At 40.8% G+C, this 18,594-nt stretch overlaps 1 protein-coding gene across 5 annotated transcripts in view; it reads left to right on the top strand.

Moving 5' to 3' along the window:
• Nucleotides 1-18,594, top strand: part of mrm2 (mitochondrial rRNA methyltransferase 2) — a 952,456-nt gene that overhangs the window by 27,498 nt on the left and 906,364 nt on the right. For all 5 annotated transcript variants that reach the window (XM_078240222.1, XM_078240223.1, XM_078240224.1 and 2 more), the window contains 7 exons: nucleotides 7,367-7,507; nucleotides 7,999-8,178; nucleotides 12,857-12,981; nucleotides 13,397-13,478; nucleotides 13,941-14,071; nucleotides 15,152-15,266; nucleotides 16,043-16,104. In XM_078240222.1, the coding sequence (XP_078096348.1) occupies nucleotides 7,367-7,507; nucleotides 7,999-8,178; nucleotides 12,857-12,981; nucleotides 13,397-13,478; nucleotides 13,941-14,071; nucleotides 15,152-15,266; nucleotides 16,043-16,104 (836 nt within the window). The remainder of the gene's footprint in view (nucleotides 1-7,366; nucleotides 7,508-7,998; nucleotides 8,179-12,856; nucleotides 12,982-13,396; nucleotides 13,479-13,940; nucleotides 14,072-15,151; nucleotides 15,267-16,042; nucleotides 16,105-18,594) is intronic.

The following is an 18,594-nucleotide window of genomic DNA, read 5'->3' as shown; positions in this document are numbered from 1 at the left end:
TAAACTTTTGAAAGATGTTTTGTTTCAGATATATACAATTTTCTAGGACTCTTCTTCCCTGCTCCTTGTTACTACCGAGTATAACCTTTTCAAACTATAAACCACAGAAATTACACAGAAACACTATACTAGTGTACAGCAACTACAATGCCAAGAGCAAAAAGAAAAAAACACTTACCAATCAGCACTCTCGCTTGGGGGCAGGGTTTGGATTCTGGTTTCATAGAAACCCTACAGTGCAGAAGGAGGCCATTCGGCCCATCGAGTCTGCACCGACCACAATCCCACCCAGGCCCTACCCCCACATATTTTACCCACTAATCCCTCTAACCTACGCATCCCAGGACTCAAAGGGGCAATTTTTTTAACCTGGCCAATCAACGTAACCCGCACATCTTTGGACTGTGGGAGGAAACCGGAGCACCCGGAGGAAACCCACGCAGACACGAGGAGAATGTGCAAACTCCACACAGACAGTGACCCGAGCCGGGAATCGAACCCAGGACCCTGGAGCTGTGAAGCAGCAGTGCTAACCACTGTGCTACCGTGCCGCCCTATGAACATGTATCCCTAGATCTTTGTTTTGTAACTCTCCCCAATGCCCTACCATTAACTGAGTAAGTCCTGCGCTGGTTCAATCTACCAAAATGCTTCACCTCACATTTGTCTAAATTAAACTCCATCTGCTATTTGTCAGCCCACTGGTCCAATTGATCAAGATCCCGTTGCAATTGGAGATAACTTTCTTCACTGTCCACTATGCCACCAATCTTAGTGTCATCTGCAAACTTACTAACCATGCCGCCTATATTCTCATCCAAATCATTAATATAAATGACATTTAACAGTGGACCCAGCACTGATCTCTGAGGCACACCGCTGGTCACAGGCCTCCAGTTTGAAAAACAATCCTCTACAACCACCCTCTGGCTTCTGTCATCATGCCAATTTTGTATCCATTTAGATACCTCACCCTGGATCCCGTGAGATTTAACCTTATGCAACAACCTACCATGCAGTACCTTGTCAAAGGCCTTGCTGAAGTCCATGTAGACAACATCAACTGCACTGCCTCATCTACCTTCTTGGTTACCCCTTCAAAAAACTCAATTAAATTTGTGAGACATGATTTTCCACTCACAAAGCCATGCTGACTGTCCCTAATCAGTCCTTGCATCTCTAAATGCCTTAGATTCTGTCTCTCAAAATACCTTCCAACAACTTACCCACCACAGATGTGAGGCTCACTGGCCTATAGTTCCCAGGCTTTTCCCTGCAGCCCTTTTTAAACAAAGGCACAACATTTGCCACTCTCCAATCTTCAGGCACCTCACCCGTGACTGTCGATGATTCAAATATCTCGGCTAGGGGACACGCAATTTCCTCCCTAGCCTCCCACAATGTCCTGGGATACACTTCATCAGGTCCCGGGGATTTATCTACCTTGATGCGCTTTAAGACTTCCAGCACCACCACCTCTGTAATATGTACACTCCTCAAGACATCACTATTTATTTCCCCAAGTTCCCTTCCATCCATGCTTTCCTCAACAGTAAATACTGATGAGAAATATTCATTTAGAATCTCACCCATCTCTTGTGGATCCGCACATAGATGACCTTGTTGATCCTTAAGAGGCCCTACTCTCTTCCTTGTTACTCTTTTGCCCTTTATGTATTTGTAGAAGCTCTTTGGATTCTCCTTTGCCTTATCTGCCAAAACAATCTCGTGTTCTCTTTTTGCCCTCCTGATTTCTCTCTTAACTCTACTCCTACACCCCCTGTACTCTTCAAGAGATTCACTTGATCTCAGCTGCCTATGCACGTCATGTGCCTCTTTCTTTTTCTTGACCAGGGCCTCAATATCCCGAGTCATCCAGGGTTCCTGACTTCTGCCAGCCTTGCCCTTCACTCCAAGAGAAATGTGTTTACCCTAAACCCTGGTTGACACACTTTTGAATGCGTACCACTTACCAGACGTCCTTTTGCCTTCCCACAGACTCCTCCAATTAACTTTTGAAAGTTCCTGCCTGATACCATCAAAATTGGCCTTGCCCCAATTTAGAATTTTAACTTTTGGGACAGACCTATCATTCTCCATAGCTATCTTCAGACCAATAGAATTATGGTCACTGGTCCCAAAGTGATCCCTCACTAACACTTCTGTCACCTGCTCTTCTTTATTTCCCAAGAGGAGGTCAAGTTTTGCCCCCTCTCTTGTCGGGCCATCCACATACTGAATGAGAAATTCCTCCTGAATACACTCAACAAATTTCTCTCCATCCAACCCTTTAATACTATGGCTGTCCCAGTCAATGTTGGGAAAATTAAAATCTCCGACTATTACCACCCTATTTTTCTTGGAGCTATCTGTAATCTCCTTACATATTTGCTGCTCAATTTCCCGCTGACTATTTGGGGGCCTATAGTACAACCCTATCAAAGTGATTTCCCCCTTCTTATTTCTCAATTCTACCCATATAGACTGAGTGGCTGAACCCTCGGACATATTCCCTCTCAGTATGGCCGTGATGCTTTCCCTAATCAAAAGTATATACTTTTAACAGTTAAAATTTATATTCTGTTTTTGTAAGTGCCTGATTACTTGGTTCCAAAGTCCTTTAGTTTGAAGAAGACTTGACCATAGGCAAGACAGGACTCAGAAAAAGCAAATAAGGTGAAAGTTTATTGAAAAGAAAAAGGTATACTTAGCACTGATTTCTTGAAATTCTGCCCAGGGAGCACCTCCACAATTGTCGTCCAATTTGGAAGGAACAAGATAGTTTCCACTTTTAACACTTGAATTAGCATTACCTCATCTCAAATTAGGCCTGTTGTAATTAGTCAATAGGTCATTTGTTGCTACTGAGTAAATTTTATTGGATTTGGCCATTTACATACATTGTTCCATGGAGTAACACAATGAGATGGTTCAAGATTTTGCTTTTATCTAAATTTGGACAAATCTTGATTCAGTCTCCTGCACCTGCCCCAGCTGGCCAAGGATTAATGAAGCCCATGCCCTCTTTGGCATCCGAATGCTCTCTGTTCCCATGTACAATGCTTACAGCAACAAATTAATACTTCAAACATTAGAATATTATGCAGTCTTAGTTACTTGATTAAGTAAACTTAGAAACGTATTCTTCAATTATACATTGAGTCTTGCTATTTATTTAATCATTATTTTCTGGTTGATTAATTATACAGTAATTCTTGATTAATACATGTGATTGATTATAAAATGGCATCTTGATCATGTTGGCTTGCTAAAATGCACATAATACAAAAACTTGCTAAAAATGGTCAAGTTAGACCAAAATCTACTGTCCAGGTCTACCTGTGTTACACTAGGAAAAGCAGTATAATCACTACTTAAAATGATTTTGTATTTATTCATACAAACATGACAACATCAAAATGCTGCCATATTTGTTTTTATTTGGTGCAATTTGTCTTTAGACAGTATACTGAGTATGGGCTAGTTATTCAGACCTTCAAATATTTACATGGTTAAAAGGTGTGAAGATATATCCACAGTAAACTACCGTGGCCATGAAGATCACCTACTGTTTTTAAAGTCAGTAAAAGCAGACTAACATAGAATCACTACAGTGCAGAAGTAAGCCATTTGGCCCATCGAGCCTGAACTGACAACAATCCCACTCAGGCCCTATCCTCGTAACCCCATATATCTACCCTACGAATCCCTCTGCCAATCAACCAAGCCCATACTTCCCTGGACTGTGGGAGAAAACTGGAGCACCTGGAGGAAACCCATGCAGACATAGACAGTCACCCAAGGCTGGAATTGAACCTGGGTCCCTGGTGCTATGAGGCAGCAGCGCCAACCACTGTGCTGCCCCTGATATTTGATTAATTGCCCTATTGTGTCATTTGCATTTACATATCTGTTTGGTTTTGATTTCTATTTTTTTCACTTACTCAAGATAAGAGATGTTTGTATTGGAAAAGTTCTTGTTCTGGCTCCCAGTGTTCATGTGAGGTGTCCCAGGCAGGATGCAAAGTGAAACACTCTCCTTGCTTACAATAAGAGACTGCACGGATACCTCATCATATAGTAATGATCTCTCTGTATTCGTGTAACGTGATGTCTTTGTCATCAATTCAGTTGCAAGATTGAGTAGCTAGGCTGAATCTGAACTTGCATTAATTTAAAAATCCTCATCCATGTTTTCAGCAAATCTCTCTATGTCCTTTTCCTCTCTACAATCTCCTCCAGCCCTACAGCCCTCCGAGACATCTGAGCTCTCCCAGTTCTGGCCTCTTGTGCATACCAAATTTACATCTCTTCTTCAATTGACATCCATATTTCAGCTACTTAAGCTCTGGAATTCTCCCCCAAATCTTTCTGTTTCTCTCTGCTCCTTTAAGGCACTACTAAAACCTACCTTTTTGTTTTGCTCAGCAGCCCTAATAACCGGATAAATATGTTGGGGTCAGATTTTGTGAAGCACCTTGGGATATTTTACTACTTTAAAGGTGTAATACCAATGCAAGGCAATTACTGAATTAGGAGCAGATCTGGGCACCCAATGGGTAGTGGGTGAGCCTGTCCTAAACTCGACTCATTAAGACCGCTGACAGCCAACAGACAGAGGGGGCTTCCCTCCTCAATCTAGACTTGATTCGAAACTCAATCCCAGATCTAATCTTGTGATGGCATGGCATGAGTTTGGTTCCACAAGCAGTTAGGGAGAAATATTCCCACACAAGTGCAAGAAAAGGCTTTAGTCTCTCAGGCCCTCAGAAAGATGGTCTGTAAAGTTAGATTGGTAGGTGTAACACAAAGCACTATTGCTGTAAACTCCAAGGTTTGGCCTTGTGCTTCATTTGCTATCTCAGTGTGAGCAGTCGTATACAAATTAAGTTTGGCTCAGCCTCTCACCAGAAATTCTAACTACCAGAACCAATGACCAACTCTTTAGGAACATGAATTAATGGAGCTGATAAACAACACTTCCTCCTCATCTCTGTCACTTACTATTTATGCTCAGCTGGCCAGACATCCTGACAAATGTCAACGTGAGGGACTGTCCATCATTTTGTTTCTGTAGCATCCAGGTAATAAATTTTCCTCCTTAGATTTGGAGGATATAAGTAGTCAATTTCACTCAGTGACGCTTTCTCTTTGTATCCATGCCCATGAGGAATTTGATTGAGATGGTTCAAGCTCACCTCAGGCAGAACCGTCAAAGCCAGGAGCTGGGAGAGTTGTTCATTCTATTGTAATGAAATGAAGCAAAAAAATCAACCAAAATGCCTAATCCATATTTAATGACTTCCCTCAAATTGCTGAATAGCACAGCACTGTCGAAATATACATTTTGAAGAAGGCCATTTGGCCCATTTGTCTCGTGCATACGGTCCAGGGTACCTCATGTGAATAAATGGGAGTCCTGAATCAAAGTTGTGGACCCAAGTGCTTTCTTGCCCAATGTCCACAGCAATTCTGGCCTGTTCTGCTTCGTAGCCCTGTAACATGAAAGATAATTGTTGCGTTTCTATAGCTTCATGGCTGGTTCTTTTGGGTCAACGTAGAACAGGCAATCAATCCAACACAGCACAAGGCCTTTGATTTGAATATTTGTCATGAATATATAAGTGAGAAAGCCTCACTGAGTGAAATTGACCTACAGCCAAGGGCAGTTACCAACATAATATAGGAAATGACTGGACAAACCAAATCGGCAAGGGCAGCGTAGAAGAAGAATTTGTGGAGTACATCTGGGGTTGCTTTTTAGAGCAGTTAATTGTGGATCCTACCTGGGAACGGGCTATTTTAGATTTGTGTTTTGTAAAATGAAGAAGGATTAATAAGGAATCTTGTGGTTAAGGATCCCCTGGGGTGATGACCACATGATTGAATTCCAGATACAGTTTGAGGGTGAACACCATAGGCCCATAACCAATGTTATAACTTAAATAAGGACAATTATAATGGTGTGAGGGACGAGTTGCCTAAGATGAACTAGGTAAACAAGCTAAGACATAGATCAGTAGATGAGCAGTGACAGATATTCAACTAGCTGGTCCAAAATGCTCAGCTGGAGTTTATCCCAGTCAAAAAGAAGGATTTCACAAATCCATGGTTAACAAAGGAGATGAAGAATAATGTTAAATTGAAAAGCAGTATATGCAAAGTGGCAAAATATAATGGTAGACCAAAGGACTGGGAAGTTTTTAGGTTCCAGCAGCGGAAGACTAAAATGCTCAAGGGAGGAAATGAATTGAGAGAACTTGCACGAAGGCAAACATTAAGATTTTCTATGGATATATAAATAGGAAGCGAGAGGCTAAAGTAAACGTGGGACGTCTACTGAAAGAGGCAGGTGAATTGATAACAAGGATGGTGGATAGGCTAAATAAATGTTTTGCAAGTCTTCATTATGGAAGACATTGCAAATATCCCTAAGATATCAGATAGGCTGATTTCAAATAACATGGCAGAATTTACAAAAATCCCAATCACAAGGATAATGTGTTAGAGAAACTCGAGGGGCTAAAGGCAGACAAGTTGCCAGGACCCGATGAGCTGTACGTTAGGGTTTTAATGGAAGTGGCTGTAGAGATAGTGGACCCATTGACTGAAATGTTTTGTAACTTGCTCAATTCCGGGAGGGTACCAGAAGATTAAAAACAGCTAATGTAACTCCCTTGGACAAGGGGACATAGCTACAAGGTAAAAGGCTGGTCATTTAAAACTGAGGTGTATAGAAATTTCATCTCACAGAGGGTGGTGAATCCTCTGAGTGAAGGTGGATAAATATTTGATAGTTGGAAGAATAAAGGGTTATGAGAAAATGACACCTCCACTATAAATACTTCTAATGATCCAGCTTCTACTACCCTTTGGGGCAGAGAATTCCAGGAATTCACTACCCTCTGCGAGAAGAAATTTTCACGCACCTCAGCTTTAAATGATTGGCCTGTTAACTTGTCGTTATGTTCCCACTAGTGTAAACATCTGATCATCTACCCTATCAAGCTCCCTCAAGATCTTATGTTTGAATAAGGTCATCCCTCATTCTTCTAAACTCCAAGGAATACAGATCAGCCATAATTGTATTGAATGGTGCAGAAGGCTTGAAGGACCTGATGGCCTACTTCTGCTTCTATTTCTTGTGTTCTTGTGTATGTAGCAGCCAATTTATGCACATCAAAGTCCAAAAGCATTCAGGGAATCAAGGGACATGGGGACAGAATAGGAAAGTGGAGTTGATATAAAAATCAGCCATGGTCTTGTTGATTGGTTGAATAGGACTACACAATCTACTCTTCCTTCAACCCACACTCCGAAAAGTTAAATAGATGTGTTAACATTTTTTTTGCTGTATATTTTCCAGGCCGAAGAACAGGCTGAGAACATTCATTCCCATTCGCGCATTCTAGAGGTGGAACGGGAGAAACAGAAGATGGAGGTCAGCCACAAAAGAGCCAGAATTGAGTTAGAGAAGGCAGTGCACACTAGTTCCTGGAACTATGAGGTATTTACTTTGATGCAGGGAGTTACAAAATGTAAGAATCATCTTCAAACTGTACTGGCATCAACATGCTCTTTGTATTTCAGGTTGTTCGTGTTACTTGCCATTTGTCTTTTTGTCAGCATTCTGTACTGCAAGGAGAGTATGGGCATCCCCTCAAATTTTAGTCTAGGCCTCTATCTAGATCACCAATCTAACATAAGCACTACAGTAAATAAAGAGCATTATTCTCTTGGAGGCCTGTCAAACAGCGAATCCTTCCACTTCTTCACACTCCTCTCCCTGATTACAGGCTGTGATCAATGTTTTTTGTGTTTATATGCTATGGAAACATTTGAGCTGGGGAAAATAGTCTGATTCTGTCTGAAACTGACCTTCAAAGCTAGGTTAATTGTTCTTTCTTATATTATGATTTCAAATTGTAGCCATTAATATTTTCTATGCATATTCTGATTTGGATAAGTTGAAATAGCTATTTTCCCCCGACAATGTAGCGCGAGGCAGATCGGAACCAGGAGCTAATAACCCAAGTGAAACAAATGCAGGAGAAGGAGGAAGAGTTTGTGGCAAAATTGAAGGACCAGGTTGATGTGACTAAGTCATTAAAGGAGGACCTTGGGGTGCAGAACAAGAAGCTTCAAGAGAAAGAAGAAAAGCTTGCTGAAGCCAGTCAGGTAAGGGATAGACTTACCTGTGTACAGCAATTATAAAATGGTGAAATCTTTCATGTTGCAAAGAATCTAACTGCTAACCTAAATCACAAACAATAGTTATCTGAAAGCACATTTCATTTGCCCCATTTCTCTCCTCGTCTCGTACCATTCATTATTGAATATTGCTGAAAAGTGAGACAAGTTGCCAAAGCCTTTTGTCTTGCACTCATTAGGACAAACGTAAGGTGTAAGGCTTGAACATATTTCTTTTGTTTGCAGAGAACAGTATCTTTTGTAAGATTGCATGTCAGTTCTAGCAAGTGTAAGTGAGCCAGATGGTGACCTTAACTGATCATCATAAATTGATTGCAAGATGAAAAGCTTTGACAATATGTCTCTCTTTTCATTAATATTCAAGTTCTGTAGAAGTAAGTGACTGTTTTTCATTGGTTTCACTCTTTATGATGTTAGCCCATTTGCAGTCAATAGGGGTTTTGGAATCTGGTGCCTGATGTGTCGTCGTTGGAAAAGACCTGGTATCTGCTTCATTACCTTCCCACATGGCCTAATAAAGACTGGATGTTTGCTGCAATACCAAATTGCATTTATAAAGCACCTGGGCTGATGAATGGCAGATGGAGTTTAAATGCGAGGTGATGCATTTGGTAGATCGAACCAGGGCAGGACTTACTCAGTTAATGGTAGGGCGTTGGGGAGAGTTACAGAATAAAGACATTGAGGGGTACAGGTTCATAGCTCCTTGAAAGTGGAGTCAGAGGTGGACAAAGGGCGAAGAAGGCATTCTGCATGCTTGGTTTCATCGGTCAGAACATTGAATACAGGAGTTGGGATGCCTTGTTGAAGTTGTACAAGACATTGTCAAGGCCATGCTCGGAATACTGTGTACAGTTCTGGTCACCCTATTATAGAAAGGATATTATTAAACTAGAAAGAGGGCAAAAGAGATTTACTAGGATGCTTCCTGGACTTGATGGTTTGAGTTATAAGGAGAGGCTGGATAGACTGGGACTTTTTTCTCTGGAGCATAGGAGGCTGAGGGGTGATCTTATAGAGGTCTATAAAATAATGAGGGGCATACTGGATAGTCAATATCTTTTCCCAAAGTTAGGGGAGTCAAAAACTAGAGGGCATAGGTTTAAGGTGAGAGGGGAGAGATACAAAAGGGTCCAGAGGGGCAATTTTGTGTCTCTCAGGGTGGTGTCTGGAACAAGCTGCCAGAGGTAGTAGTAGTAGAGGCGGGTACAATTTTATCTTTTAAAAAGCATTTAGATAGTTACATGGGTACGATGGGTTGAGAGGGATATGGGCCAAGTGTGGGCAATTGGGACTAGTTTAGGGTTTTTTTAAAAAAAAGGGGCGGCATGGAGAAGTTGGGCCAAAGGGTCTGTTTCCATGCTGTAAACCTCTATTACCTATAACACCCCAAGATGTTTCATGGAAGCAGTATAAGAACATTTGACAGAAAGCGATGAGACTTGTAACCTAAAGCTTAGCCACAGGTAGATTGATAGCAACTTTAAAGGAGGAGAGAGTCAAAGACATATGAGTTAGAAAATCTTGGAGCCCACGTGTCCAAAAGCACCATTGCCAGTAGAGGAGTGAAGAAAACTGAGGATCTACAAGAGGCCAACATTTGAGGACTCGGGCAACTTTAGAGCCGGAGGAGATTAGGGGAGTTGGGGAAGCCCAGCCCATTGAACAATTTGAAAAGAAGGATGAGAATGACAACAGGTCATTCAGGATGGATCATTAATGCTTTAATTCATGGGATAGTTGAGAGCCGATTTAATTCTTGAGATTCATAGCTAATTGCAAGATCGCAAGTTAAATATAGGTGAGAAAGTCCTTATAGCCCATCTTAGCTCATTCATCCAGAAATAAATAAACCGACCATGCCTAACAACAACTCGTTTTTATATAATGCTTTAATGGTAGTAAAACATCTCTCTGTGGTTCAGTCAGTAGCACTCTCACCTTAGTTAGGGGGTTCTGGGTTCAAGTCCCATTCCAGGGCTTGTGGACAAAAATTATGGCTGTTATGAGGGGTAATGTCAGAATCCCCATCTTTTGGGTGAGAAACTAAACCGAGGTCCCATCTGCCTGTTTGGGTGTAAAAGATCTCATGGCATTATTTTGAAGAAGAGTTGGGGGTTTTCTCAGGTGTCCTGACCAATAATTATCCTCCAATCAATGTCCCAAAAACTGATTATCTTGTCATTATTCCATTGCTGTTTGTGGGAGCATGCTATGTGCATATGTTTCCTATAATGTGGAGATGCTGACATTGGACTGGGGTGGACACAGTAAGAAGTTTCACAACACCAGGTTAAAATTCAACAGGTATATTTGGAATCATGAGCTTTTGGAGCGCTGTTCCTTCATCAGGTGAGTGGAGAGTGGGTTCACAAACACGGCATATATAGACAGAGACACAATTGCAAGATAACAGTTGGAATGCGAGTCTTTACAGATACAGACAGTGCGAGTGGATAGAGGGATAATCACAGATTAAAGAGGTGTGAATTGTCTCAAGCCAGGACAGTTAGTAGGATTTTGCAAACCCAGGCCAAATGGTGGGGGTTGCATGTAGTGTAACATGAACCCAAGATCCCGGTTGAGGCCATCCTCATGCGTGCGGAACTTGACTATCAGTTTCTGCTCAGTGATTCTGCGTTGTTTTGTGTCTTGAAGGCCGCCTTCACGACACACAACTTGGAGGTGAGGATGCTATCACTTTTGCAACCGTTATGTGCCGCAAGAGGGATCTGTAATATTTATTTGGGTATCGAGGACCTCGCATGGTAGAAGCCTAGTACTGCAACACAATTTAAGAACATTCTTGGTAAAGTTCCAAATGATTTTGACACGACTTACAGAAGAATACACTCTCACAAAATTAATTTTCCATGTCTGCATTGGGGCATTTGCTACTGATCTGTGGATATTCTGAGCTTGACTGCTGTCTTGCCATTTTAAATAATTTTGCAATGCTGAAAGATGCTTCAAATCTAAACTTTTCTTCCCACCTTCCTGTAAATGCTTGTGTTTTAATCAAGCCAAAGTTACAAGTCTTTGCTATTGTAGGATTAATATATTGAACGTGTGATCTAGTGCCTGAAATTCGGGTTGCTCTTTGGACTATGCTGGCCCAGATGATTCTTTCACATTCACGGTGTCCTTCATTTCCAGTTTTGTTTCTCTGCCTTTTTTATGCTGCTTAGCACTGCTGCCTCATGGTGCCAGTGATGCAGGTTCAATTCCAGCTTTGGGTGGTGTTTGCACATTCTCTCTATGTCTGCATGGGATTTCTCTGGGTGCTCTGGTTTTCTCCACAGTCTAAAGATGTGCAGGTTAGGGGGATGAGGGGGTAACTGCGTGGGGCTACAGAATAGGTCTGGGAGTTGGTGTAGACTCGGGCTTGAATGGCTTCCTTCTATATTGTATTCTATGTTTCTCATTTTCTGAAGGCAGTCACTCATTGAGGAGGTGAGGGACAGCTGACCTCCAGTACCTTGTGCCCCCAGTAAAAGATAACAAAATACTGGTTGAAATCTGTGTCAGCTGTGGCTGAATTGGTAACACTCTCTTGTCTGTGTTAAAAGATTTATGACAGTGACTTGAGCACAACAATCTAGGCTGATGCATTAGCGAGGTATTGAGTGAATGCTTCACTGTCAGAGATGCCATTTCTCAGATAAGAGGTTAAACTGAGGCCCTGTCAGCCCCCTCGGGTGGATGCAAAGATCCCATGGCGTCCTTTCAAAAAAATAGGGCAGTTGTTCCAGGTGTGCTGGTCAATATTTATCCCTCAATCAACATCTCAGAAACAGATTGTCTGGTCTAATCGCATTGCTGTTAATAGGAATTTGCAGTGCAGTAAATGGCTGCTGCATTTCCCACATTCTAACTGTGGCCACACTTCAAGTACTTTTTTTAACGATCAAGAGCTTCGCAAAATCCAATGGTCATGAAAAACGAAAGTCTGTCTTTTTCCTTTATATGATTTATTGTTTGCAACCTTTTCTTGTAATTCCTGTTATAGAACCACAGAATCCCTACAGGGTGAAAGAGGCCATTTGGCCCATCGAGTCTGCACAGACTCTCAGAGCAACCCATCCAGGCACTCCCCTCCACCCAATCCCTGTAACTCCATGTATTTACAATGGCCAATCCACCTAACCTACATATTTTTGGATTGTGGGAGAAAACCAGAGGAAACCCATGCTGGTACAGGAAGAATGTGCAAACACCACACAGTCAGTCACCCAAGGCTCGAATCGAACCCTCGTCCCTGGCACTGAGACAGCTGTGCTAATTACTGTGCCACCATTCTGCCCCTGGTGTGATTGTTATAGGAAAAGTCTTGTTTTCCAATACAAACGCTAGACTGCTACTAAGATAACCATCTACCCATTATTCAATAAGTGCTGGAGGTGTTTTGTTTATGTTGTTTTTGCTTTGAAAAAGAAACAGTTAAAAACCATTCCCATTTGCATGATGAGGAGGATGTACATTGGATGTTTTAAAGTTTAAAAACAATTGTTCCTCCTTTAAAAGTGTACAAATTGAAAATGCTTCAAATGCAAATGTAGTTAACATGATCTTGCAAATTGAAGTTTGGACATTATTCTTGTTTTAATGTTTCCTCTAATGACACTTTCTCTGTATTACAATTCAGATGATTGATGTCCTCCAGTCCAAAATATTAGAGCAGCAACAGAAATGGTTGAATCAGGAGATGCAGCTGACAGCGTTGAACACAGAGCGTCATGAGTTACTTGAGCAAGTGGAAGTGCAACGCACGTAAGTCAAAAATAAACCGGAAGATGGGTCATCAAACACAAACTGCACTGGTTGTTTTAATCCCCATTCCTGCTTCTCCTTTTGAAACGAGTTATTGATATAAAGGGAGTTTCTGGGAAGAAAAGTGGTGGGGGAGGGGCTAAATGGCCACCTTCTGCACTGTAGGGATTCTATGGTTCTATGGATGTTAGTATGCCCTACTTATGGTCAGCAATCAGGACTTCCTTCTATTCCCATATTGAAATTTTCCACAGCAGAGTGGTAGAGATTTATAGATTCATGTGAAATTTCCGGGGGGAGTTGCCTTTTTATGTTGAAATCCTTTACTCCTTGCAGATTGCAGTTGTACTTTGTTTCTAATATTTATGTTCCTTTCTCTGACCCAACTTATTATTTTCCCCCTTTCCCTAAACAGGAAGTGGCAGGAGGCTGTGCAAAAGATTCAAGCACTGGAAGCAGCTCAAGTGGCCAGTGCTGAGAATGAGCAGAGATTGAAGGTGAGCAACACTTTGTTCATAGGAAAGTAAGCAGAATGTTCAGGGATTCAAAGTGGGATTTTGTTATATCGAATGTGTGCAGTACTTAAACCCTGTGGACTAAACGTTCCATGTTCCAATTCCCATTGGGCTTTACACAGCTGGGGGTTGCAAATTAGCCTTCATTGGACTTCATTGTCCTGCGCTGTGTGAGGGGGAAGGAATAATCCACTTGGTGCTACGAATTGTTATCCATTGGCCGCTGGTGTGTGCATGTTCTTATCCAGATTGAATTTGGCAGTAATGGAGTAGGTCAGCATGACTTGCTGTTGAGTAATTGTGATGAAAAATGAACTTTTGGACTAAGTATGACATGGCTGCTGGCATCCATGAAATGATAATTCCAGTAACACCATCACCATTGGGAGTCAAAAAATAACGCTGAAGAATCCTGATACTCACTTTTTTTTCTTAATTCTCCAGGACTTAGAGAATAAAATAACTCAACAGGAGCAGGACTCTGTGATTGTGAAGAATATGCGGTCAGACCTTGCTCGAATCCCTGAGCTGGAGAAAGAGCTCCGACAGCTGAAGGAGAAAAATGCCTATTGCAAGTAGGAATGATATCCAAAACTAATTGTGACCACTTGATTAACTTCCTCTTCTGGTGAAACTTATCAGCAATATAGACATTATTTCTTTGTAACGTGGTGAAACAACATCAAAGCATAAATGTCCCTTCAGTTCAGATCAGCCTATTTAATCATAAGACTTGTCCCAGGCACATAATTTATGTTCTTCGAACCTGTGTGCATTGCTGCTTTGTAATGCACTCCAGATTATGCAGTCGTATTATCACTTACACAGCCAGATCCCAATCTTGCTGGTCAGGGGATGTGGCAAGGCACTGTGTTCTCAGAGAGGATTGAAAAATTAGATTTATTCATGTCAAGCTAATCTTAAATGCACAGCACAATGGCCAGTTTGTTGGGAGACACTTTCTTGACTCAGGAGATGATGCATAGAAAGGGAAGAGCATAATTTATGAGAACATAACTTGTTTGTATGCTAGAACAATGGCATTGCATGCTTCCAGCTTGGGTATAGAACAAAGTCAGATCCAGGGCAAAACTTCTATGTTGCACCAGCAGTGGTGAAGAACTGCTCTGGCTGTTGTGTGGTATATTTTAAAGAAGTACCTTTTGACTATGTTTCTGATTGGTCAACATGACAGAACTATGAAATTCTGTCCCTCCCTTTCCTGGCAGTGACTTAATCCTTGTCTTGGAGAAGAGTTACAGTTACACCCATTATGGTCAAATGCTTTGTGTATTTCTTAAACCACCATTATATTTTTGAGTGAGACTGACAACTTAGTGCCAAAGTGAGATAAGATTTTTGGTGTTGGTTTGGATCCAACAAAACTTGATTTGAAGATACTCTAAATTTATTCCACTTTTAAATCCTCCACGTTCCACATTCATCTCAGTCTGAAATTTAGACTAATCTCAAAGGTGAAGGGACAATGTGTTACTCTATGCAGTCTTACCTTGCAAGTGTAAACTAATTTTCTAAACCTTCCTGCACTTGTGCTGGTTTGAGGTTGCAATCTGAAAGAATTTTGGCTCCTAATTTTGGAGCAAAGAATGAAAGCTGCCACAATGTCCTAAGTGAATCATGTCCTCTGCAAACAGGGAGATGGAAGATAACAATTCACTGCTGAAGGAAGAAATGGAAAGCCTTTGCAAAAAGCTTGGACGTCTTGAAAAATTAAAGGAAGAGAAGGTTACTCTGGAACTGGAGAAAGAGGTTCATGTTTATTTCATTAAATTTAAGGTTTTTCCCTTTCTATTCCTTCCCCCCTGGATAATAAATTGTCATGACATTGTCAGGTGAATGGACTGAATTAGTTGATCCTTCTCGTTCTTGTAAGGTTAAAGGCTCTGAGATCATAAGACCATTTCCCTATGCTGTTATTGGATTTGAGTATATGTCACCACTGGGAGTCAAGTATAAAAGTGCAGATGGTCAATCTCTCTTACAGTGCAATTCTGTAGTGAGTTTGCACTTGCTTCCTTAAACCCCAGAACATTGCATACAGTTTTTAGTATCTTACTGTGGGGAAGGATTTCATGATTACACCAAGAGTATAGAAAGGATTTGCTGACACCAGGAATGAGAGAGTTTGAGGAAAGATTAGTGGGATTCTTTTAATCAGAACAGAGGTTAAATGGAGAACTGAGAAGTGCTCAAAATTCTGAAGTGATTTGTGCAGTAAATTGGGAAGAATTATTCCCATTGGTTAGTGAATGGGTAATAAGAAGGCATACATTTTAATATGTTCAATAAAAGAACGAAGAGGATGGATAGAACTTTTTAATACATGAACTGGTTTACAAGAAACAATGATGCAACAGATTTCCTTATTAGCTTTTAAAAAGGAAGTTAATCAGTATTTGAAATAGTTAACATAGGATGATGACTGTTAGAGAGTTGGTTCTACAATTCTATTACACTTTTAATGTGAAGACTTCTAATTAATGAATGATTTTTCAGATTAGTGACTATTATTTTTCTTATTTTAGAAATTGCTGACAAAGTTGCAAAGTTGGGAGAATGTGGAACAAACTTCGGGACTAAACATCCGGTATGATACTGTAGCGAAATTTAATTTCTCTTTATCTTCAAAAGAAGGCAGCCAACTGCATTCATAACACTTGCCTTTTTCTTTTAGTCTGTCTGTTGCCTACCTGTTATTATCTCTCCCTTATGAACATTCACCACTGTGATTTCTAGCCAGGCTAAATGGGACTGAACAGACTACACGGTGCAGTGTCTGATCGTTCTGTTACATGCCTACAGTTGAGACGTGACAACTTACACCTTGCTGATGCAGCATGCAAAATCAATGTTAGATTTCAGGACAATCTGATTGCACTAACTGCCTTGTGCAGGTTATGTTGTATCCCAACTGTAATCACTCACAGGTGACCCTTTGTGACACTGTCAGCTGAAAAAACGCATTGAAATAAACAGGTCAGCCAGCCTCTGAAAGAGGAAAGGCAGTGTTTCTGGAGCAAAACCTTTTCTTTTGCACAGGCTGTCTGTTAATGCTGTGCATTTCCAATGTTTTCTATTTTATTTTCCAAACTTCTAGCATTTGCTATTCTTTTTGACCTCTAGCCATGTTTATTTATCAGTAGTTTTTCTTGAAGGTTAAACCTGCACACATCATTTTGTCACAATTTAAACTGGGAGCGAAACTAATCTCAAAATCCACAGAATTGTTACAGCGCAGAAGGAGGCCGTTTGGCCCATTGTAGCTTATTCCCTTGCCTTTCCCCATGCCCCTGCATATTGTTCATTCATAATCATTTAACTCTTAAATATGTCAGCTACATAAGTGACAGGATTTGGATTTCCTTTATAATAGATTATTTGTGATTAAAGATGACCATAAACTTTATTGCTTTTGAATGGGGGTTATTGAATGGGGCTATTAAAAGCAAGCATGGGGAAGATAGTGTCCTTGTGAAACTACCTGGATCACTTTTAGTTATTAAATTTGCATGAGATGCCAGTACCAATAACACAGGACACCACAAAAGTTGAAAAGAGTAGGAAAGAGAACTAGACAAATTGGGAAGAAGTAATTGGCTAAATTAGGTATCCCTGTCATGAATGAGAGAAGAAACTGGGGCAGTAAGAGAAGGTCAAAGAGAAAGGAAATTGGTGGGGTATTTTATATTCAAGATTGGGGATATATTTTGTCACTAGCATTTTTAATTCATTCTTTAGGGTGCCATGCGACTGTGGTAATTGTGCTCCACTGCTTATCAGCTCTTTTGAACATGTGTTCAGTGAGTTAAGAAGTTCTTCAAAAGAGCTGACCAATCTGAACTTAAGGTTTATTCATTTGATAAATTAACAAAATAATTTAATTAGGTTCATGTCATTTAAGATGCTAGTTGGTTTCTCTTTGGATATGGCTGAACTCTGGTGGTGGTAATAATATTCTGTTTTCTTCATGTGTACAAATTCTTTGTTCTTTTTCCCTTTTACAAATGGTGTGTTTGTAATGAGTTTGAAATGAAATGCTCAACTTACTATTAGCCATTTGCCCTGCGGTTTAATACATCTTCCAGGTTAATCTGAGGTAGACTGGGCACATTTCAGGACTGAAAATATGTGAAGCTAGCCATTTGATGCTGCTGTGCAATAGCAACACGAGTTGTAACACTGCTGCCATCAAGCTAAAATAATGTTCTGCTTATGACACAAATGGGTACAGTGGTATATGAATTGCAGTGCTGGTGTGATGCCAGGTATGTAGGCTGTATGTCCCAACAATCGACAGATCATGTCAAACACCATGTCCTTTTGGCTCTTTGCAACTCAGTGTATCCAACCAGCCTGTGCTTCCAAAACTCAAAACATAAGATGTGATTCTGCGATTGGACAGCACTTGCTAAACAATCCTGATTGACAATCAGTTGTGCTCACCATGTGGCTCACTTGAGTATGTGAGAAGCTACATATATTCACTCTTTCTTTTGTCGACAGAAGGAGGATGTCCATGCATTGCACCTTTTTGAACTGAATGAAAGCTTCGGGGCAATCATTTCCTGATTCACTCCCCAGAGCAATGCCTTGACTAGTCAGTTGACCTACCTGATTTGAATTTAAACAAGAGATTGGCAGTTAACTGTTCCCTAGTGCATTCTCTGTGGCAACACCTCTGCCAATTGCTTGACAACTACTCTCTTCATGCAGAATAAGTTGTTGTTACCTTTTACAATTGGTATTCTTGCAAATCTATCCTGATGAGAAAACCTTTGACAACATGTCTCTCGTTTCAGCGTTAAAGGGACAAATGTTGGAGAAGTTTAAGAAACTTGCTATATTCAAAGCCAATAACTTGGCTATTGGTCATGTCGTAACCTTGTGAGTTCTTGAGGGAAATTTATCTGAATTTCTGCAAGCACTATAATTCATTATAACTGGAGAACTTGACATTTAGAGAAATGCTATATTTGACCTAAACCTGTGCACCCTGAATCCATGTTTCTGTTCAGACAGTTGAATGAAGCTCAGGCAGTTCCTGTTTTCTTCTAAATTATGGTCACTTATCAGCAGT

This window comes from Mustelus asterias, chromosome 23, assembly GCF_964213995.1.
Source record: "Mustelus asterias chromosome 23, sMusAst1.hap1.1, whole genome shotgun sequence".
Taxonomy (NCBI): domain Eukaryota; kingdom Metazoa; phylum Chordata; class Chondrichthyes; order Carcharhiniformes; family Triakidae; genus Mustelus; species Mustelus asterias.
This window is presented reverse-complemented; position numbering and strand designations above follow the sequence as displayed.